At 36.9% G+C, this 23,764-nt stretch overlaps 1 protein-coding gene across 2 annotated transcripts; it reads right to left on the bottom strand.

Moving 5' to 3' along the window:
- Positions 1-5,616: 5,616 nt before the first annotated feature.
- LOC121422623 (dentin sialophosphoprotein-like) lies at positions 5,617-19,912 on the bottom strand. Of its 2 annotated transcripts, none has more exons than XM_041617784.1 (4): positions 19,803-19,912; positions 10,126-10,666; positions 7,014-8,718; positions 5,617-6,362 (listed from the first exon to the last, which is right to left on the bottom strand). In XM_041617784.1, the coding sequence occupies exons 2-4, from the start codon at positions 10,628-10,630 to the stop codon at positions 6,269-6,271; spliced, it is 2,304 nt and encodes a 767-aa protein (XP_041473718.1). In that variant the 5' UTR covers positions 10,631-10,666; positions 19,803-19,912; the 3' UTR covers positions 5,617-6,268. The 2 variants fall into 2 exon arrangements, with proteins under 2 accessions (XP_041473718.1, XP_041473717.1); XM_041617783.1 differs by having other exon boundaries at positions 19,815-19,912.
- Positions 19,913-23,764: the final 3,852 nt, after the last annotated feature.

Genomic DNA, 23,764 nt, shown 5'->3' with positions numbered 1-23,764 from the left:
CTGAAGATTTGTTACCGCAACAAGTGATTTGAAACAGTTCCAAGAATATTGTATCCCATTGGTTGAAACATTAACAAACAGAAATTTGCATGACATGGAACAGAACACATAATAACGAAAACAGATACAACCATGTAGGTTCTTAGAAATCATTTTCCAGGGGCCCATTGCAGAAAGAGTTGAAATCAAACGCAACTCAAAAATCTTGCGCAACTTGATTTTCAGCCAATGAAGCACTTGTATTTGGGACTTAAGTTTAAACACAACTCTTTCTGCAACAGGCCCCTAAAGACAACAAGAACATACATGTACTTATTGAAATGTCGAGTTTGGTTGGTCCATTTCAAGACCAACAATCGCCCCAAGAAAGATACATGGTGTACCATGAAACCCACTGCATGTCATGTAGGTCCTGACTCAGCAAAAACAGAGACAAAAAACAAATTGTGAGATAGCTTCGGATCACTGTACCCTGTTATTAAACCACTAAGGCCCATATTCTGAAGTCAGGTTTAACTTAGACCCATAGAGATAGTATATATATATCTCTATGCTTAGACCACAGTCTAATTTTGTGCTAAAATTATGGGGAGCCAAAATTTCAAAAATTCTGTTTATATTGTATATTTCTTATGTTTACTATTTTGTTTCCTTTTGCTTTCATAATGAATAAAAATACTTCAGTTATCATTCCCAGACAATTATGAACAATTTGAGTATCAGATAAGTTAATAAAGTGGATTTGAGCCCAAATTGGCTATCCATAGTTAAACCACAACTTAAAACTAGGGTTTAATGTAAACCCAAGTTCAGAATACTCAGGATGTTCTGTTTATAGTTAATTTTCATTTAACCATCTTCAATATTCCATGTTACAGAGTATCATACAGAATGATTAACACATATCAAATTTAATAAGAGCACCTAAACAAAATGAAAACCCATGATGACCTTCATGTTATAATTCAAATATTACTGAATCGCTGATACATGGTGGGGGGAGAGGGGGTAAATAATACAAATTTTCATCTTTTCATAATCAATTTGGTTTTTACCAGTAACCTTGCAAAATTTCGCCTACATGTTTCTGCACGCTTCTTCAGACTAGTGCTGACTCTGAAGAAGCCTGCAGAAACAGGTAGGCGACAGCTCACAAGGTAAAAACCAAATTGATTGTGAAAAGATGAATATTTGTTTTATTTGAGTTCTACCAATCAGATTTAAAGTTATGCTTAAAACTCATCTTTTTAAATCTTAGATTGATCATATCATATGTTTATTGGCCCATTTGATGGTATTTCTTTATTCATGATCTGGTGAGAAAGTTGTAAATTGTAATATTAGTTTTTATACATTTTGTTGTGCAAAGTAATTCTATTTCCTTTATACATGTACTTCATTTTAGAGGCAATTTTGTGATTTTGCGGAATATAAAATTGTTATTATTATTTATTAACGTCACTATCACCAACCTTAAAACAAAGAAACAAATAAAAAGTGAAGGTTCAAGGTTCAGATGATATGGTGTATGCATCATTTCACAACATGTTCACTGTAGCTCATATTAATTCGTGAGAAAACACCATTGGTCTATTTCTAATTGTTGGATAAAAATGGATACAAATAGACTCGCCTATTTGATGACCTTGTCATGAGAAAGGCTCAGTGAGCTGAAACGCTGAAGTATGATCTCCTGGTATGGTATTGATGAACTATATTTGTATACTCTTCTATAATTGTGTGTAAAACATATTGGGCATTCAGATTATCATCATAAATAAACCAATTCCCTCAGGATCAAGCAACTCTATTTCCATGGCAACAAACATAATGAATAAATGATATCTCTATATTATTTAATATCAGCAGTCCTAAGTCTTGTAACACTGTATACTGAAATTCAAAGCCTGTCTAAATCTTAAAGTCAATGGTCAGCAATGTGAATAAAACTTGAGATTCATCTAATATTCCATTATTGCAAAAGTGTATCAGATGTTTTTTCAGATGTAGAATTTTAAATTTGGCATTTTATTCAGCCATTTCATAGAATTTAAATTTGGCTTCTAGAACCACTCTTAGTAATGCTTTTTTTTTCATTATTCAGAAATAGCCCTTTGAGCGCTTACTTTACAAATTTATTCATTGGATATTGGAAGGCTACCAGATTATATCCTGACATTTTCAGCCTATTCCATGCCTGAGAAGGGGTTTTATATAAACAAGACAAAAATATGCAGATCTATACTTTATTTTGATTGGGCACGAAACAAAATCAATTTTGATGTAAAATCTGTATTGGAAAGATATCTTTAAAGGTAAAGTGCACCCCAGGAAAATGTTGATTTGAATGAATAGAGAAAGTCAAAGTAGCATAAAACTGAACATTACATCAAAATTGGATGTAAAATAAGAAAGTTATGACATTTTGAAGTTTTGCTTATTTTTCACAAAACTGATATGTACATTTCAGTGACATGCAAATGAGAAAGTCGGTTATGTCATTCACTCACTATTTCTTTTGTTTTTTATTGTTTGAATATGACAATAAGGATGAACTTGACTGAACCATGTACTATTAAACAATGCTATTTAAATTCCATATGTTCAGGGAAGAATTAATTGTTGTTCACTTGACAATGAGGAGAAATTTAAATTATTTCATATTTCATGTAATAAAATACAAAGGAAATAGTGAGTGGATGACATCATCAGTCTCCACATTTGCATACCGACTAGGAAGTGCATATTTTGTTTCGTAATATTAAGCAAAAATCTCATAACTTTCTTATTTGACATCTGATGTTGATGAAATTTTCAGTGTTTTGCTTGTTGGATTTTTATTCAAATCAACTTTCTGTTTGGGTGGACTTGTCCTTTAAGGAATTAGAAGACAATTTTCAGACAACATGGTATTTCCATAATTCTTAAAATACGGCCTTTCCTGACATGGTATTAGCAGCAGACTGACTTTATGACTGATTGAAATCTTTGGAACAAGTTAACTTCAAGTTAGCTTCATGTTAACAAGTTAGCTTGAGTGAAAACAGAAAAATCATAGAAAAAGATCAAAGATATGCATTTGGAAAACAACTCAAAAGTTATGAGAATATGAATGTCAAAAAGGAGATCCTTTTGGCAATGTGACCAAGAAGTGTGATGTTAAACACTTCTAAAACTTTATATTTTACTTAAATTCTCACTTTAGTAAATACTTTCAACAAATTCAACAAAAAAGACATGTAATTTCATTTTCAAGGACATGCTCTTTCAAAGAAAGGACATGTAATAAAAGTTCACAAAATATATAATGGATAAATCATGAATAAAATGGGTGTATTGGGGGTATATTTTAAGTTTCAAATGGGAGAGTTGGACATCAGAAATCTTGATTGCATTGCTGATTGGAAGATCTCCATTGCATTAGTGTTATCAACATTCAAATGCTCATTACTTTCTCATAAGAATGTGTCTCAAGTTTTACCCAAATTTTTGTTGATCTCATTGTTTTTTATTTAAATGCTTCACACAAGCTAACTTGTTTGAAGGCTTTCATCCCCCCCCCCTTCAATGGGATTACTAATAGGACTTGAGGGACAGCAGTAACAGCATGTTGTTTTTCAGCCATACATGTATAAACATAATTTGCTTGCCTTGTTCACAGCTCACTAACAATAAACTAGTCTAATGAGGCCATTAGCAATGCAATTAAGATGGATGAAGTCCGTAAAACAACGATTCCCATGGCAAAAAAAAACCCTTAGCTTTATCTAACTCATAAAAACATCTGGAAAGCACAAGTGCCAGACTGTTAATACATTGAATGTGCTGAAAACTTTTGTGAAACTGCCCTTGAGTACAGGAGAACAAGGGGTGGCATTCTGAAAACAATCTTCTCTTTTTCTTACCATTTCAAATTATTTTGAGTGCGTAAATTTATAACTTGCGCCCAAGCACGCTATAACAAATTGTGCTTGAATGAGATAGGTGTATGGAATTCTGAAAACGTTCTTAAAATTTATCTTTCACAATATTTATGATATTTACAATAGTTAGACGGCCACCGGTAGTAACAAGGAGGCTATCATAATGTGTATGCCTTCCACTGTTTCTTTCATTCACCCAAAATTTGTTGGTCTCTTAACCTTTTTTTGTATCTCTTTCTTATTTCTTTATTTCCTTCTCTTCTTTGTCTCTTCCTTTCTGTCCTTCTTCTCCTTTCTTTCTTTCTTTCTCTCTTCTTTAATATTTCTTCCTTATTTTCCCTTTGCTTTCTTTATTTATTCTTAATCTTTCTTCCTTTTTATTTTCCCTTTTCATTCTTTTTTTTTTCTTAGTCTTTATTTTTGCTTTTTATCTTTCCCCTTTTCTCTTCTTTCTTATTTTCTTTTTCTTTCTTTCTTCACATTATCTGTTTTTATCTTTTGATCTCTTCTTTCCTTTTCCGTTTCATCCATCCTTTTTCTAACTTTTTTTATTTTTTTGTTTCGTGTTGAAGATGAGAAAGGGGCAGTCTTTGCAGAGATAAGAACGCATTAAGATTGTCAGAATACCGATTTACAATGATTCCAGTGTCATCCTATCTCAATGAGATAGGATAAAAGATAAGAACGTTTTCAGAATAACACCCCTAGTTTAATATTTTAAATACTATATCAAACTTTATTATTTTATATCCAAATTGAATAAAATATTGTGTGATGCTTGTTCCATTTCTGCCAATTTATTCAAATCAACAACCTGTTAAAGGGGAGATTTGGCCTTTTTAAGTAATTCATTCCAAAATAGCAAATTGTGAACAGAATGTACTTTACCATCAATCAGGCAAAACAAAAATAAAAGGATACATTCAATTATTTACAGCCATGAAAAATGATGTGAAGTCAAAAAGGAGTTTCATCGTGATATAAGTAATTCTTAATCCTACCACAAGAGGGCACTCTTCACCTATAATACCCTGTTGTCTTTGAGCTCAACATTACATGTAGGAACATGAATTTTCCAACCTTCATAATCATTATATTGAAGATAAAAAAGTGACAGTTTGCGTTCATTGTGTGCTCGCTCATGCATGACTTGACAAATATAATTCAATCAATATAGGAACATGTCTACCAAGGTTTTACTTATTTTGAATCATTCCAATCTTGTTAATATGTATGTTGATTTATTTCAATAAAACATACAAAAAACTTAAAAATTGTGAAACTAAAGGAAAACTTACTTTCTTGTCTTATGTTAATACATAAATACATGTAAAGGCCACCGCACACCTTATGACCCGACTGGTCGGCGACTGGCTTGCGACTGAGTGAGGGGAGATGAATCGCAAGGCAGTCATAAGCCTCGACACCGCACACCTTGCGATCCGATCTGCGACTCACGCATGCGCTTTTTGCTTTTTGGCATAGCATCTGAGAAATTGCGCTTACTACTGCGTATTTGCGTTGTTTATCACAATACGCGTTAAGCAACTCTACTGTCTGATTGGCTGGAGGTTGGATTGAGCTTGCGATCCAGTCATAAGGATTCGACATGTCAAATCCTTCCGATTTTCCTTGTGACTTGTCTCTGACCGGTCTGCGACGCTCAAGCTGACAAGAGCTGTGGCGTCACATCTCCCCTCACCCAGTCGGAGACTGGTCGGGTCGTAAGGTGTGCGGTGGCCTTAATGGAAAAAATGTATTTGTTTTGTCCTACCTATTGTTAAATTAGAGCAAGGGAAAATACCACCATCAAATCATATAAAACAGAATTGGTCCACAAAGACATGTTATCTTGTACAATAACAAGATAATAATCCACTAAATTTTGAAGATTTATACAAGAACTGTTGTCATGTTTGATACTTGGCTGACATCTTGTATAGTGGTATTTCAGAGAGGTTTTTACTTCTGGGGCCCCCGTTTCATGAAAACATTGTAACCCCACTTTGATGCCATCTCTTCTGAGGGCCGATCTGAACAAGGATGCAAACAATGCACAATACAGATGCATGGAATTTGCACATGAAAAGCATGCTTAAAATATGTTTAAAATATCACATATTGGTACTTTAGAATGACGATAGTCAGATGTATAACTCTTTGTGGAACACCCAGGCCACTAGTCTTTGGAATGGGCTCGTGAGAATTTTCCATATTCTGGCTATTTAACAAACATCTGCAGTATGATCCAGAATCAATGACTCTCATTTCAAGTGGAAATCTCCAAAACCAAGGAGGAGTTTAATAATTACTGAGAAGGCCAAAGCAATCACCTAATTTTGATTTTATCTTCTCCTCTTCCATGCGGGATGTTGCTTGCTATCCTCAGTGTTCTCGCTCTCTGAACTGCTATCTTCTGTCACCGGTCTCTTTCTTGTCCTTTATAACAAATACAGAAAATAATATTTTACCTTCAATAAATTGAAATTGTATTCTTTGATCCCCCAAATCTGCATTTCTATGATCAAATGCAGACTGCTCTTGCAGATAGAAAAAAAAAAACCCATTGAAACACATATCTCACCATGGTTTGAACAAAAGAATTAAGACATTGGTTCATATTGCTGAGGGGTAGGGGAAAGGTTTTTATTTTATACTTGAAAAAGTAGAAAGCTACCAGAAATTAAAGCTTGGGAAACCATGTTGTAGATTATAACCTAGCTTATGAATGGTATTGGTATATAATTTGTCAACTTCACGATTCACTTTGGTTGGGGTACACGTATTTGTGCAAATTATTCTTTCCAAGAAAGAACAGATGGGTAGTAATGGCCTCAGGTCTTATCAGTCTCAAAACATAGAACAGAATAGAGTATGTATTATGTCGAGCAATATCCATTTTATCACAAGGTGGATGAAATGCAATTTAAAAAAAAAATGAATATCAAGTTGATTTATATCAAGATCAGAACCCGACTGGACATCAGAGGAGATGCTTTACTGCATTACTCCTTCATAGAAAAAAAAACAATAGGAAACTTCTACAATAATCAACAGATCTAGTAAGTTTCAAGTAACTATTCTACTTACGGGTTAACAGTCTCACTATCTGATGATCGACTCGCTGGATCCCTGTCTGACGCTGGCCTATCACCTTGTCTAGACCTAGTCCTTCTAGATAATCTTGTCCTAGAACTGCGGCGAGACTGGGCAACCTGTCTGGGGTCTTCTTGAGAGCCACTCCTGTCAGGGGTCTCTGAGTTTAATTGGTCTGTATCTTCACCATGACGATTAGCAGGGTCAGCAGTGTTGTCCTCGACACCATCAATGTCAGAAGCTGGGTCATCAGGAACCCATGTCTTATCACTTTCACTTGAGTCCACATTGTGAAGAGAAGAAATGAACTTTTCATACACTTCCGGGCTGCTACTTAGAAAATCATCATCATCGTCATCATCGTCGAAAGAATCGTACATGAGCAATGATTCGTCAGAGATACTCACATCTGAAGAGACATCTTCTGACTTTCTCTCCCATGGTGGGTCTGCACTGGAGTCTGATTCATCCACGGGAACGCCATAGAAATATTCCCTTCCATCTCTTGAAGCGGCAGTTTCCTCCTGGTGACCTCCAGGAAGGGGAGCATCATGCTCAGAGGCTGCATCAGATGCTTGGGAAGGTTGCCCAGTCCTGTCTCTATTACTGGAGTGACGGCTCCTTTTATTCCTTGAGCTCCTGCGATGTGCCCTGTTGGTTTCGCGGCTCCTTCGCCTTCTCCTGCTTGCCTCATCTGGATGTCTCCTCCCATCTCCACTCTGAGGATCTACGTGAATTATAATCGGTTCAAGAACATTGGATGAAAGGTTTGCCTCTGGTTCTTCCACAGGTTCAGATGCATAACCCTGCTCATTCTCACGGGGGGAAGCTCTTCCCGAGCTGCCATATTCAACACGAAGGCTGCACAGAGATGAGTGTTCATTATCATAATTATTGTCACGGGGATAAAATCCCTCAGCAGGTGCTCCATCATGAGTAAGAGATTGCTCTTCGTGAAAGCCAGTCTGCTGATCTCTGTCCCCATCCTGGTGTTGCCTATGCTGGTCTCTCCTTCCACGATCTCGGTGAGTGCTGCTATGGGGGGAATTGACAGATACTGGATCACTCACTTCCTCATAACTCACATTTTCAATCAAAGAGGAATCCTCCTGGTGCAGGTTATGGTCAGAGTGAGGGCTTGTTGGGCTAACTTCATAGACTTGAACAGGTTCCTGATCATCCGCAATGGAATCAGAATCGCTGCTGTCAAGCAAGGAATCGTTGAGATCACCCTCTGAGTCATTGTTGCTGTCCATATCAGAATTGAGAAAGAATGCAGTGTCTGAATCTTCCTCCTCTTCTCCAACTTCTTCTTCCTCCTCCTCGTCATGCCCCTGCTGCTCTTCTTCCACATGAGGTTCATCAGGGGAATACACTTCATAGGTCTGTGCTTCCTGGTACTCAGGAGTGCTTTCAAAGTCATTATCTTCATTGCCAGAGTAATAGTATGAATTACTATCGTCATCATTATTCTCCTCAAAATCTTGAATGTCTGTGTACTCCATATCCCTACTCGGCGAATCGCTCTCATCAAAACCGGCCATAGACGAATATGAATCTCTCGCTGATCCCCAGCCTGAGCCATAGTCCTGTTGACAGTTCTCTTCCATAGCTTTTATACGATCCTCCAGAACTTGAATTTTTGTATTTAACTTGGCTTCTAATTCAAGGAGTCGCTGCTTGTACTGCTCCTCCATAGCTAGGAAAAGAATAAATACGAAAAAAGAAAAAAAAATTAACATCTAAATCGATCATAAACCATGTTTCACATTGTGTTTAGACAAGGTTTTAGTAAATTTATGTGAGTGGAAAAAGTATTCAAACAATATTTCACAAATGACTTTGATGCTTATACAGCAACTTCTCAACAAACCATTAACGAAGGCTGCCAGCAAAGAAAATTTGTAATTTTCTGACATCTCCCACAGAAAATTGTGATCAGGGTTCTTCTTCACAATCACAAATAAGGATTTACAGAATTGTCAGAGAGAATGACAACTTAAAAGTTATTGTAAAATAGCTCTGTATTTTTAAGCATCGTGATTGGCCAATACGCGTCGCATGAAATCCAACTTTTTTGGTGCACTGCACGGCAGTGCAAAAGGTGCGCAACGAAAATTGATATTGCACGCTCGAGCAAACCAGTGCGGTAGAAGTCCAACAAAACTGTACTGTAACTTTTTAAAAATTTGTTTCTGTGTTGCTATTTCATAAAACAAATAATACACTCGCTCTGTCGTGCGTAAAAGTTAATGTAGAGAAAGCTCGGTTTCTTCAGATGATGCACACTGGGCACTCGCCGCATGCGGCTCGTGCACAATGCGGCATCTATCTAAAGAAACCTTGCGTGCTCTGCATTTCCACCAACGCACTCCGCTGCATGCGTTATTTGTATACTGTCATACATCTACCTGACAGCATACAGCAGGGTGCTACATAAGCACTTGCCCAAATGCCCGGGGTAAGTAAAACTTAAAGTCGGGCAAGTGTTTTGAAGTAAAGACCAAAACTACTTGCCTGAATTGGGCAAGCAAAATTCACACACAGTAGAAAGCAAAATTCTCACGGTAGAATGACCAAACTTAGGGTCAATATGATATTGACCCTAGTTTTGGACATGGCAGGCAGGATAAAATCACTTTGGAAAAAGAAATGCGATAGATCATTTCATGTCAAAGGAGAGAAAAGGGTCAATGGTTTATAAAACCACAAAACTCTCTTTTGAAGAGGTAAAACTTTTTTTTCAAGGATTTTTTCGGGCAAGTGAAATAGATTTTTGGGCAAGTATTCAAAGATTTATTTGCCCAACCGGGAAAGTGCTTCTAAAAAGTTATGTAGCACCCTGATACAGTGTCAGTGAATTTCCTAAGAACCAACTAGAGTTTAGGATAAATTTTTTTGACAAAATTACTTTTAAAAGACCTTACTGTATGAAGTTAGGTGTATTCAATTACTACTGTTAAGTTAATTCCTATCCTTCAGTAGTTATTGTATGACTTTTCTTGCCCTTATCTTACAATTACATTGTGTGCAATATTAACAAGAGTAATGAAAGAGGTTGTGCCATCAGCAGTCTCCTGCATATGCAATCAAATGTCACTCTCACCTGTCATACTTTTCTTCAGCTCATCCAAGCAGTTGTGCTTCTTCAGCTTCTCCATGGAGATCGGTAACCCACACCCTTTCTTACACATGATCAGGCGATATTTGCAAGTCTGTTCATGGGCCAGCATGTTCTTCCTTAGCACAGTCTGTCCACACCCTGTATTCAAGCACTTGATCGGAGCAAAGTCACAGTTCTGGACATGTTTATCATACATCTCAAGCTTGATTCCCCCAGTGCAGCCATGTTCCCTGTTTTCGCAAATGATTAAGAGCCGGTTGATCATGTTCCTGACGATTGGGAGAACTGGTTTAAGCTTGGAGATGCGAAGTCGTTTGCGGCAGTTGGGACAGTTGCTGCGATTGGTGAGCCATGTCTCGATGCAGACCTTGCAGAAGACATGACGGCAGGGACTCTCCAGGGGGTTATCAAGGACACACTGACAGATGCAGCAGATAAGGTCTTCATCAGGAGGATTCTCAAAGCGATCAACATCATATTTAGCCATCTTTAAAAGCAGCAAGTTCTGCTCTATGTACGATGCCTGCAAAGGATTAAAGACAGAATACCAAGAAAATTTTCATTCTTTTGAATGTTGTGTCTGTTTCAAAATTTTTATGAGTATTCATGACATTCCCATGTAATGTTTTTGCATATTATCTTGATTCACACTAGGCCTGGGAGTGAACATGGATTGATTGAATGGTTCGAATGGCTTGCCGCCGATTGCTATTCAATTAGCAAAATTTTCACTTTTCGAATGTTCAGAAGATCCTGATTACACACTGTCTTGGGATAACTCGAATACTCAATATACAAAGAGACAAGATTTAACAATGATAAGTTGTTTTTACATACATGATACAGGTTTAAAAATGATCTTATCGAGATAATTTTTCAAAAATGAACGATGATTGTATCACATTCCCAGTTAAAACACCAACCTGAGAGAGCTCTGAAAATATTAATCCACGCCACCACCCGTACCAGCCTTGCCCTCGATACACAATGCATGTTGTCTGCATGCTTAAAAGTTAAAACAGAAAGTACACATACAAAAAGCTCACTTGAGCTGATACGTGATTGGACGTTCCGACGGCCAATGAAACCTTTTGGGAGACAAAGCTAGAGAAGAGACCACATGGTTCCACTGATCTTTACACTATTCAGATCAACACACGTGCTTCCCATTATCAGGAAAGGCCATGAATTCAGAAATAAATTGACCCCTCCCATTCTCTGTGTGCGTGGGTGTGTGAGAGAAAGATAGGGGCTGGGAGCAAGAATTCATTTCATGTTTCAAAACAAATCAATAAGTCCCCCCAACCCACTTCCCTGTATTACATTCACAGTCACTAAATCATGAACTGGGCTGATTCAAATGTATGCAGGGAAGTGTAACTTGGAGGGATGCATGTAACCAACATTGATTTAGGAAGTATTTTTCATTAGAATAAACTGAAAGTTTTAATCCATTTCATATCGTTTCTTTTGACATAAAAATCAAAGTGGAGGTGAAACAAAAACAGACAATACCCTTTACCCCCGATGTTCAATAATTGAAATTTTGAAACCCTATGATGTAGAATTTCTGCATGATTTGGGTCACCATAAATAGGTCAACTATTGTGACTTTGATTTGAAGGGACTATCAAACCATTTGATTGTTCTTTCAGAAAATAATCGAACGATAAAAATGACATTTGTCACAGGCTTATTCACACATTTATGGATTCCCCATTGACATCACAATGATTTAAGTAATCAGCTAATTGAATGAACAGCTGTTTACTATTATCATCAAATGACATTTTCTCCAGTCTGTATACACTCTGCCAATTTTGATATTAAAAAATATGAAGCTGATCAGTGGGAATGGGCATTAGTTGTTTCTGCATCGTTATTATTTCTCTCTGCTATTCTAGAAAGTGTGATGAATATGATAAGGATTTTAAATATATACATGAGAGAGTAGTTCTAAATTCATCTCAATCTAGATTCTTGCCTCTTACACATTTTAACTATGTGTATTTCCTTTAGCATACTTTAGTACAACAAAGGAACTTATACATTTTTCTTTTAATGTTTACCTCTTTAATTACACTCTATACATGTATCATCCTTTAGAACTTTGAAAATTTCAATGGAATTAAAAGACAGGGATTTTAATTAAGTGCAGCATTCTTTGTAAGCTTCATATTTGGTGGAAATGTATGCATCATTTTTTCACACACGAGAGGCTCTCTACATATTTCATAAAAAGAACACAGGCCCCAGTGTTCATACTTTTTTCCAGTTGGAATACATCCCTGACCTACAATGTAAACTGGAAGATTTGATGAAATTTGCATGGATTCTTATGGAGAAATATCGATTTTAACTCAACACTGATCATGTGACTTTTGCATATCTTTACCCGACTTTCAATTTGACAAACTCAGAAAGAGAATAAGCAGGCAAACATTAATTTTTTGCATTACTAGTAAACATGTACAAGTAGGTTCACACTTAACTGTACAAAGTGTGGCGAATACTGACCAGCTCAGGAAATACAAGAGGTCAATGGGCGATTTCGCCCTCATGACAGCTAAACTCGCCCCTGAAATTCCACCCAAATGCATGCTTTGGAGCAACTATTCTTTCTAGAGTCGTCACAAGATCTCTCACAAAAATTATTATTTAGAAAATATTCTATATGGCAGAATATGTGATTATACCATGTAATTTGTTACCCCTAAAAAGTAACTCTTAAAATGAAATGGCCCTCAAAATTCAGCAATCAACACCAATGTGGAAAATAAGATTAGTAAAGGCACGGATCCAAAAATTGGGAGTGTCCCTGAAAACAAGGTTATCCTCATAAATCAAGACTAATCTTGTCTTGATGAATTGAGATTGTCCTTGTTTATAAAGATTTTTTTTTTCACTTACCCCTGTGGAACACAGCCAGCAAATGCAGGGATTGAGAGTGCTAGAAATTGATTAACTAACCTCAATTCCCCCAGTTCACCATCTACATGTATTTTTCACGACTTGCTCTCTTCCAATAATCTTGTTTAATATAAAACCTGACTAGTTTGACTAGCACACTTGATTGGTTTTGGCACTTGACAGGTGAATGAACTTTCCTAGATTTCTCGTGCAGAGAAATCTTAGAAAACTGAGATGGTCCCTTTATAGATCTAAAATAAATAAGATCGTGAACACATGGGCTGATGCCAATGCTATAGAGTAGAACAGAGTAATGACTAATGTTAGATTTCAACTGAGTTGGACCCAACGATTATTTGTGAAGTGAAGAGTCAGTCTCAGTCACTCTCGGACTCGGTTCTTGAAATGTCCGTCGCGACAAACAAGTTACAGAACTTTTGTCTTTATTTATTTATTCATTTTATTAATTTATTTTTTGTTAGACCAAAAACTTCGGTCTCTGTTATGTTGGTTGTTCAGCTGAACTCCGTTGGCTTCACTCACCAAATACAGAGACCGAAGTTCTAGCGCGATCTGTACAGGGACTCAATGGCCATATGTTTATGTACTTAAGATCGGACAAAACGGGGAAGTGAATTTGCGTGACAGCCGAGGTAAGTCACTGTTTTTGTTCCTTTTAACTTGATTTTTCTCCGTTTTTTGGCAATTAATGCCAAGAGGGAATATTAATTTGCATTTTGGTCACAATAATTGTCAATTTTTTTATTAATTAAAGACAAAAATTGAAGAGCCCCGACGGGGGGATTTTGCATTGCAAGTCCCCTAATGGTGCGTGCACGATAGCGAGCCGTCTGTGACTGTGTATGGTGTCCTAAAGCTGCGCAGGTCCTAAAGCTACGCACCACTCATCGCGCATGCAGTTTTTATGGCAAATGCGCACTCTGTGTGTGTAACTCTGACTGCAGAGTGACGAACGATTCCTATTCATTTTTTTCCACAGAGGCTGCAATAAATCACTAAATGCAGAGAATACCAACAACTGTTTGGAATTTTGGAGTTATATTCGCTTGAATTTCATTTTATCCTATAATGATATGAATATATTTTAATAATTGAGGCACAGGAAATACTATTTTTTTGCATGAAAAATCGAGTGCGTAGATTTAGGACCCCTTCTACATCGGGTGGCGAAATCGAGAGGGGTTCGGAAAACACAACGGGATTTTCGTATTAGTGAGTTTTGCGATATTTTCTTCTTGGTTAATGATCTTTAGAATATTTGCCACAAATTAGTGAAAGATTTTTGTTGAAATATTAAAATTGGGATAGTTGTTACTGTTTGAAAACAAAGTGCATAGGTAGGCACGGCCGTAGTCACTAGATGGCGCTGTCGCGGAAGTGCTCAAAATTTGTACGTAAGCTTCGTCCGCTTGTCAATGAGTGAAATCGCATAGCGATGCGATATCGTCAAAATTAAGCCCCTGTCAGCGCGGATGAATATATTTTCTCTTTGTGATTGTCCTCCCGTGCGATGAAAAATATGTCATCGTAATGCATAGGACTTTCGCGAGCTACCGAAGTCATTTTCGTGCCCCAAATTCCATGAAATCTTCCAAAAATAACCATGAAAGTGTCGGTAAGTCAAAAGTGTCGTGAGTTGCTCTCAATTCTTACCTTATTTAGTTGTATTTCTTGCAAAATGGGTCTCGAAGGGTTCTGGATTTTCCGTTGATTGTGAAACTTGAATTGATTTCCTTTCTGTGTCTTGCAGTTAAATTGCAGCGCGGGGAATCGCAAGGGCTGTGGAAGCCCTTCTCAGTGAGGTTTACAAGCTGAGCTGCCCTTGAATTTGGTCGAATTTCGAGCCATTTTAATCGCGCGCACGGGATGATTAATTAACATAACAATTAGCAGATTAGAGATCAAGATTACGTCACGTACGTGCGTACGTGTGATACACAGAAATGAAATAGAACTTGAATCACACGGAATCACAGTCAAGAAATGCTTTGTTTTCTTTGTTTGCTAAATGATTTCCTGAATTTAAAATCATGAATAAACACCAGAGTAATGACATGAAGGAGATAATCATGGTCATATGAGGAATAACTAAATATTTTCTGAAAACGAGTGAATATGATGGGGCAATAATGTGCATGCACTGGAAAATGAAGTACATTCACCTCACTGTCAGTGCCGTGGTGTCAGTCACTCAGACACAGTGCTTTACTGCCTTTTACTGGCATTTTCTTTGCACTGCCGCCGCCACTGGTTTTTCTTTTGCCAACTAGATTAAAACTCATTTATTAATATGTTTATTGCAATTTTTGAATAAATGGTAATACAAAGTGGAAAAAAATGAAGATAAAAATAATTTGGACTAAAATATGCCATCACCCCCCCCCCTCTAAAAAATACACACTATCTTGAATGACTCGTTTATTTAATTTGCATTTAAAAAATAAATAATTGTGTTTATGCACTTTTTTATTTCTCATTCTTTCTGCCAGAATATCAGATGCCATCATGAATAACCTCACCTCCAGATATTGAACTCCTAAACATCTTGACAATGACTATCTACTGAGATATCTTGCCTTCTTGAGATTGGAAGTTTTAAGTTCAAGTCAGAGTGACCTAAGGCCTACTAACAAGAAGAATCCAGATTTACATAAAAACAAATCCCACGAAAGATACAAACTGATTTTACTCTTAATGTGTAGTGTGTATGTGAGACACTGTGTTTGTGTTTATTTTGAGGAGGACCTCCTGACTCTGTTTTTATTATTTTATTGACTGAATGAATGATCAATACCTAAAAGTGAGAACTGATTTTTGAGGAGAGTACATTAGTGTATGGTTTTGAGTGAATTTGATTTGAGTAACTGTTTTTCTTTATTATTTTTCTCATAATTATTATTTTGCCTTTTATTATATATTTTCAGTTATATATTGTCAGTTTCATTAAGTTGAACTTCCAAATTTGATCAAAGTGTTCAATTCTTGGGATAGAATTTTATCAGGTAATAAAACTGAGTTTGATAAATCTAAAAAAGGACACTGAAAAATATGAACACTTGGAGATGCTCACTAAGAAGAGGAAAAAACATGAAAGGAAATGGAACTTAAGTGGATGTTATAGCATGCCTTTCGCAGATCTCCAAGCACCAGGAATCATAGGCGGCGGAAGTGGGGGGGGGGTATCCCCCTAAATTTGAGGTGGGGAGGGGACGATTCCATCCCCCTCGATTTTTTGTTGATAACCTTATTTTTTATTTTTTTTTGGCTTGTCAATTTTCAATTTTGTTTCCTGTGTCCCCCCAAGATATTATTTGGTCACGTATCTTTTTTTCGGGGGGGGGGGGGTCAAAAGATTTTGGCGGTTCCCCCCTAAAATTTTTGGCTTCCCCCACCAATGCCAGGAATGTTGATGTTTAACTGAGAGTTGCTGAAGTGGAATCTCTGTTTGTCTGTGAACTTGTTATAGAGAATGATTATTTCAGGACAAGTTAGATGATATTACCCAGCCCATAGCATACATCCCAACAATGGAATGGAGGCAATATACCCCTGTAATACATGAAGTATCATATTATCTTTAGGTTGGTTTGGAAAGTAAGTCCTCTAGTCAATATTAATGTCTGCCCAACAAAATGGTACTATCTGGCAATTTGGTGGTTCAATCACAAGCAGAAAAAGTTTAGTAAATTGACACTAGTAAGACAATTAAACAAATATAATACAGCCAAATTGTCTGACCCCTTACTTGACTACTGACTTAACTAATTATTGAAAAATGACAAGGGATGCTTAGGCCCTTTGTAACCATTTCATTGGGCAGACTGAAGCAGATGACTAGAATTCATACTTTCATGAAGATGAAGGAACATCAAAATGATTATTACAATTTAGCAAATATGAATTTATAACACTGTCATGGTTATAAAAAATAATGAATTTCTATCAAGTAAAATGAAAATACAATGTAAGACATAACTGCAATAAAGTAATTTCATTTCCAAAAGATATCTTCCATAATTTAATAACCAAATTTCTCAAGATAATATTTCTTCTGCACAAATTGTATGAAATGCTCAGTGTGTAAATCATGCTGTTTATAAATCTCTAGGAATTTTTTTTTTCAAAATGAAAATACATGTAAACTTAATCAAAACCAGGGGTGGTGGATCCAGGATTTATCCTGGGGGGGGGGCACATTTTCAGGATGAAAATTTTTCAAGCAAAAAAGGGCCTTACGGGGGGGGGGGGGGGGGCATTCTTTGATGAAAATTGCATATTTTCATTACATCTTGACTCTAGCTCTCAAAGGGGGGGGGGAGTTGAGCTAGATGTGCCCTCCCCCAGATCCACCAGTGATAAAAATCAACATTTATGAAAGATTGCATACCTTATATTCTGAATTGGTAAATTCAATGCATATGTCTACAAAATGAAATTGACATGTTTGGATAAATTGCTTATTTTTGTTTCAAGAAAGAATTCATCAATAACAGCTTAGAGTTATTGAGAAAACATCAAGAAAAAATAATATTCTGATATGCAATAACTATATCTATTTTATATATGCCTTTTTTCCAAAAATTTAATCCTTGACATGGGGGGGGGCTGGTTTAGTAGTCAAATTCACCCCCCCCCCCCCCCCCGTTAAGTAAAATGCTTTATCAAAATAAGATTATGCTATCATTTACAAATTACTGCATTTTGGAGCCCATTAAAATTCAAAATGAATCATAGAGGGCAGTGCCACACCTTATTCACTGAAATTAAGGAGGGGCATGCACAGCTGAAAAACTATCAGCAGGGGCAATAATTTACACTGCAATATTAGATATCCTAAAAAAAATCCTGAAAACACATAATTAAAATGAAATTAAACTCCCAGGAAGTGCCCCTGTATACTATTACAGCCCTTGACCTGTATATTCTCAAGGGGTTCAATAATTCCTTCTCTTCCCTTGTAGAGTCGGTTCGGGTGCGAATGTGTCTGAAAAAAAAAGTAAAAAAAGGATCATTAGTAAAAATTGTAGATAGAACAGAACATATCATTTTTAAAAAATTTAGCAAGCAAAAACAAAGATTGATCTGGCATTGGAAAATAAAAGGAAATTAATTAACACCGCCCCCCCCCCCCCCCCCCCCCCCCCCGCTTCAACATTTTTTTGTTGTTTGCTTCTGCTTACAACTTTATAAATTTACCCGACTAATCGGATACACCTTTCAAAACTTTTGGCTCCATTATCATGATTATGCCACTGTTCAAGTATTATTTATTTGGAAACCAATGCTAAAACTATAAGGTGAAATGAAATTATATAAAGAAAAAAATATATATTTCACAAAGTATAAAATCATAATGATGTAGGTCATGTTGACATTAGACCCTGGACTGGACTCAAAATTAGATCAAGTGTAGTGTAGACCAAATGGCAATTAGATTTTTTTTTAAACCAAATGGGTCAAGCCCATTTGGTATATGTATAAAGACTAAATATATGTATATAAGTTCAAAAAAATATAATTAAGTAGCCTAGGTTGTGCTGAAATTAGACCAACTGGACATTTCACAAAATGAGAATTAGACCAAGTGTAGACCAAATGGGTTTAGCCCATTCGGCATTAGACTAAATGAGAAGTGGGCAAATTGCATGTGAACCAAATGAATATACATATTTACAATGTGGAACTGCATGATATAAAGCCAATTTTATGTACCAGTATTTGACAAAGTAAAAAAAATATATAATTATGTAGGTTATGCTGAAATTAGACCAACTGGACATTTCACTAAATGAGAATTAGACCAAGTGTAGACCAAATGGCAATTTAGTTGACCAAATGGGTTTAGCCCATTTGGCATTAGACCAAATGACAAGTGGGCAGACTGCATGTAGACCAAATGAAAATACACCAGAAAACACATTTCACAAGTTGGGACTGATATAGAGAGCCGTAGCAGACGACGGAGATGGGTGCATGATCTGCGTCCGCAAAAAACGCGCACGCATCTATGTACTAACATGAAAAACAGCATATGGGACGATCTGACTTAAAATCGCACATGCGGGGCTATTTGAGTCACAGCAGAGGACGGCTAGCAGACGCCGACGGGCGCGCGCATTTAGCGAGCACATCGTGATCGTTTAAACTATCGATAGTAAGGACAGTGTATTAACAGGGACCCGCGATGTCTATGACTTTTTCGACCCATGTTGGTGCTATGAAATTGCTCTTTTTTGCAGTTTAAATGAATTTTACGTAAGTTTTAAGTGGTTTCACATGACAAATTAGATATTAAGAAATTTTTTGATATCATTCTTGGGGACAACAAACACATTTTGAAATTCTTGTTGTCCTGCCTAGCATAGCCATAGGCCGTAGCTTTAGGTCCCCCCATCATACGAGAAATAAAAAAAAATGTTAAAAACTCCTTGAAACAGACGGCTGCCAGCTGTCTAATTTTTTGTGTGAATTGTCTTTATTTATTTATTTCATTAATTTATTTTTTGTGTGAATTTTCTTTACAGTATCCATTATCAATCTCAAGCCGTCATGGAATCGTGTGATTGCCTATTCAATTATGTACATAAAAATTTGCACACGTCGGTAATAACAACGACCTATCACAAAAAATTAAGAGTCCCGTCATCAATCAAATTGCGAGGAGGAAATTCATGGAAAGTAACCAAGCGTTGGTGAATTATGTTTACTTTTCAACATTCTCCACTTACTAATATACTCACATGGACTAGATCTACATTAACATCAGTCTTCCAGTTCAAATTTCTCGATTTTTAGCAGACCTCAGCTCAGGCTCAGGAAGACATTCACATTCACACGGTCAACTTCTAGTTCTATGCACCGCAAGTGCAATATTGTTTCACAGTACAGCGCTAGCGCTCAGCATGCATTGCGCGCTATTGAAATCGGCAAAAAGCCAAACCAACGTTGGGCGACAAAATTTCAATGACACCCCCCCCCCCTCCAAAAAAAAGTTGGGGGTGACTGACTGTTCTTAAGTTAAGAAGGGATATATAGGAGCTAGGCCAGTGGCTTACAAGTCTGTTTTTTAAGGGGGCCATGACATGGCGTGGGGCGTACGCGGGGGCGTAAAGGGTAAATTTATATATTTTTACTGATGCGAGCGAGCAAAACTTAATCCTTTTCTTTTTGTTGGTTGTGAAAAATTTTGGAGAAGGGCCCCACGTCAGCACGCCATGTGTTTTTTTAACTGTAATGTCAACATGGTTAACTTTATTCCTACAATATTTGAATTGCTCCGGCGAAAAAAAAACCTAACCCTTGCAACCCTGAACCCTATCTTACACTAAATAAAGCCCGAGCAATCGCTGGAGTCATTGTTGTAATACAGAAATGAAATGCCTCATTTAAAAGGGTGGTACATCCCAGCCAGGCGCTTGGTTGCGGGGATAATTATTAAGTCAATTATAAACATGAACATATGCTCTATGGCCTGGATTTTTTTTTCTTCAATAGAAATAAGCATTGGAAAATAAGTTGAATATATTATTATTATTATTATTATCATTGATTATTATTATTATTATTATCATCATCAACATTATTATCATTATCATTATCACCATTATTATTACTATTATTATCATTATCAACATGGCATCACCGTCATTATTTATAAGAATTGTATTACATTCATAATTGTATTTAGTCATTTTCTCTTTAAGGATAGTCATAGCAGAGAATGATTAAGAACATTCCAGAATATCTTTGTAAAGCTTTCTGAATAGAGACTGCAACACAAAGAGATTCCAGTGATAGTGGAAATGAACAATATAGGATTAGTTATGTTGTTGACATGTTAGTTTCACTGAGGTCATTCAAGAGGCTTCTAAATTTAGACTGCTCTAGAAATGGGTAGAATGATCTTTTTATATAATACTAGAAACTTCCAGAATAGAAATAGAAATTTGAATATATAAGCTGGCAGTTTCTTCAAGGACTTCGGTCATCATATCAGATTAGAACTCAGAGTTTCACGCCAGACTTTATGTCAGAGCCGAGTTTATTTCCACCTGGAATACTTTTCTGTGGAATTATTTGCACGCCATCAATGTACGGTTTGCCGTTATTTTGAGAGAGGAATTCTCAGTTCTCATCGAGATCAGTCCAAGGACACCCGTTTTCACAAACATTTGTAGTTCCGAAGCCAGTTCCGAGGACCCTCCTTTTTACAATATAAGCCCGCTCCAAGGCCCCCGTTTTTTGTCTCGCCCGCGGCACCACTTTTTTGGTCGAGTGCCCCCGGGGCCGGGGGGGTTCAAATCTAAACGGGAAAATTCTAAATCATTGATATCTCTTGATGCGGGCGTGCAGCTAGGACTGAGTTTTCAGTATTGCGACTTGAAAACTTACATTTAAAGCAAATGTTTAAAGGTCAAGTCCACCCCAGAAAATGTTGATTTGAATCAATAAAGAAAAATCAAACAACAATAACGTAGAAAATTTCATCAAAATCGGATGTAAAGTTATGACATATTAAAGTTACGCTTATTTTTCACAGAAAAGTTATATACACAACTCGGCAACACTCAAATGAGAGAGTCGGTGATGCTCTCCACTCATATTTCTTTTGTTTTTTATTGTTTAAATTATACAATATTTCCAGGCGCGGATCCAGGAGGGGGCCGAGCCAGCCCCGGCCCCCTATTTATTGACAACCTGCAGTAAAAAGTGAACTCTTTAACTTGATAGAAACTACGAAAAACAGAAATAAAGTATATAAGAAAGAAGTAGGGTATTATACCTCGGATGTGTAATTTACAGCCTCGTGACGGCCGGCCCGACCCGGCCGAAAGGAAACAAGAAAAGGATGAGGGGAAGAATTGGAAAATAGACTTTATATAAAAAATTACGCTCGCGCTTCGCACTCGCATTGCCTGTGTAATGAATCCCATTCAATTGCATTAAAAGATCCAGTTCTGAAATCAATTTGCACACAATATTTCAGCGCACACATCAAGCTTTCACTATTTTGTTTGATTCACAAATTGTTATAACAAATGCGCGCTCGCATTGTTTGATTTGTGAGATACCTATCCTCTTTGGAAATTCTATCCAAATTTTGTCAAAATGCTCCTTTATCATGTCAGTATATCGAAAAATTAAGCTCGCGCTTCGCGCTCGCATTTAATTGTTTGAGATGCACAGCTTGTTCTTTATGTAAATAAAAATGCGCTCAGACTGTCCAGTTTTCAGGCCAGACTATCAAAAAATTTTGAGCTCGCGCTTCGCACTCTTATTATTTAATTGGTGATACTTGTATCCTCTTCATCAATTACTAAAAACAGTCCTAATTGAGTCCCTGATCACGTTACTATAATAAAATTTCGGCTCGCGCATCGCGCTCGCATTGTTTAGTTGGATACTCGTCTTAGTTCATGATTATAAAAAATGATCAGAATCTTCAGTTCTACAGCGCGTCCCAAAAAAAACTATACACTTTTGAAATGGCCGCCAAATAAAAAATCTAGCACTTTGGGGAAGAAGACTCTCATATATGGAAAGCCAATGAAGTCAACTTTCAAATGACACCAAAAAGTTGGAAAAATATTAATGCTTGAGCGAGCACTGCCCACTGAAACAAAGGGTATGAAAATCAGGGTGGGCTGGAATTAGCCTTCCAATTTATTTCAGTTGTTGAGAGGCAAATCATTTCGAACTTGCAAAGTTAAGGGCGTTGTGATAAATTAATGATCAACCTTGATCAGTTTTGATAGCTTAAGCAAATTTTTTAAGTTATTAAATTGAACTTTTATGCATGAGTGAACACAAATTACACTTTTGGAGCAGCATTTCAGCTTTATCATTTGGATCTCTTTTGGGGCAGCATTTCAACTTTATCACGGCGATCTCAGCAATGTGTTCATGGGAGTCGGCCAGTCGGGAGAATAGGGGGTGAGATAGGGCTTAAGTGGGAGAAGTAGGTTGATGGAATAAGGGACAACAGAACATTCAGCCCCGCCCCCTCCCTCTTTCCCACCCTCCCCTCCTGTTGAGAGACTGATGGCTATTCTTATGTACGCGTGAAGTCCAGAGCAGAATGTTGGTTTAATGATTAATTCTGAATTAGGGCATCAACTTTTTCCTATCAATCATTCAATCAACAATTTATCAGTAAATCAACTCATTCAATGTGCAATGTGATCAATAAAACATTCATTTTTTCCAATAAATTATTTCATTAATCATCATAATCATTATTTTTTGGGGGTAATCATTCAAACTGACCATCAGCCACCGTCACTTGGCAGTTAAGTTTTGAAAAGGCTACAATCTGGGAGATGAGACAGAGAGAGAGAGAGGAGGGGGCTGGAAAATGGAGGTGAAGAGGGGAGGGTACCTATGACTTTTAATTTGTAAAAGGACAAAAAGAAGAGGAATGCCCTCTTGCTTGTAACAGGTACATGTACCATCACATTACTCTGACTCTCATGAACACACTTCTGATGTCCACAAGATGAATATGCTACACTAAAATTGCATTCCTGTTCACACATGCAGTACATTTCAATTGAGTAATTCATGAAATTTGCCTATTAAAACCAAAACTTATCTCACTCATGAATAGCAGAACACCCTTAGCTTTGTAAGTTCCAAAGGACTAACCTCTCAAAAAACTGTATGGCTAATTCCTGCCCAGCCTAGCCAAGCT

The sequence above is a fragment of the Lytechinus variegatus genome, chromosome 10 (assembly GCF_018143015.1).
Source record: "Lytechinus variegatus isolate NC3 chromosome 10, Lvar_3.0, whole genome shotgun sequence".
Taxonomy (NCBI): Eukaryota; Metazoa; Echinodermata; class Echinoidea; order Temnopleuroida; family Toxopneustidae; genus Lytechinus; species Lytechinus variegatus.
This window is presented reverse-complemented; position numbering and strand designations above follow the sequence as displayed.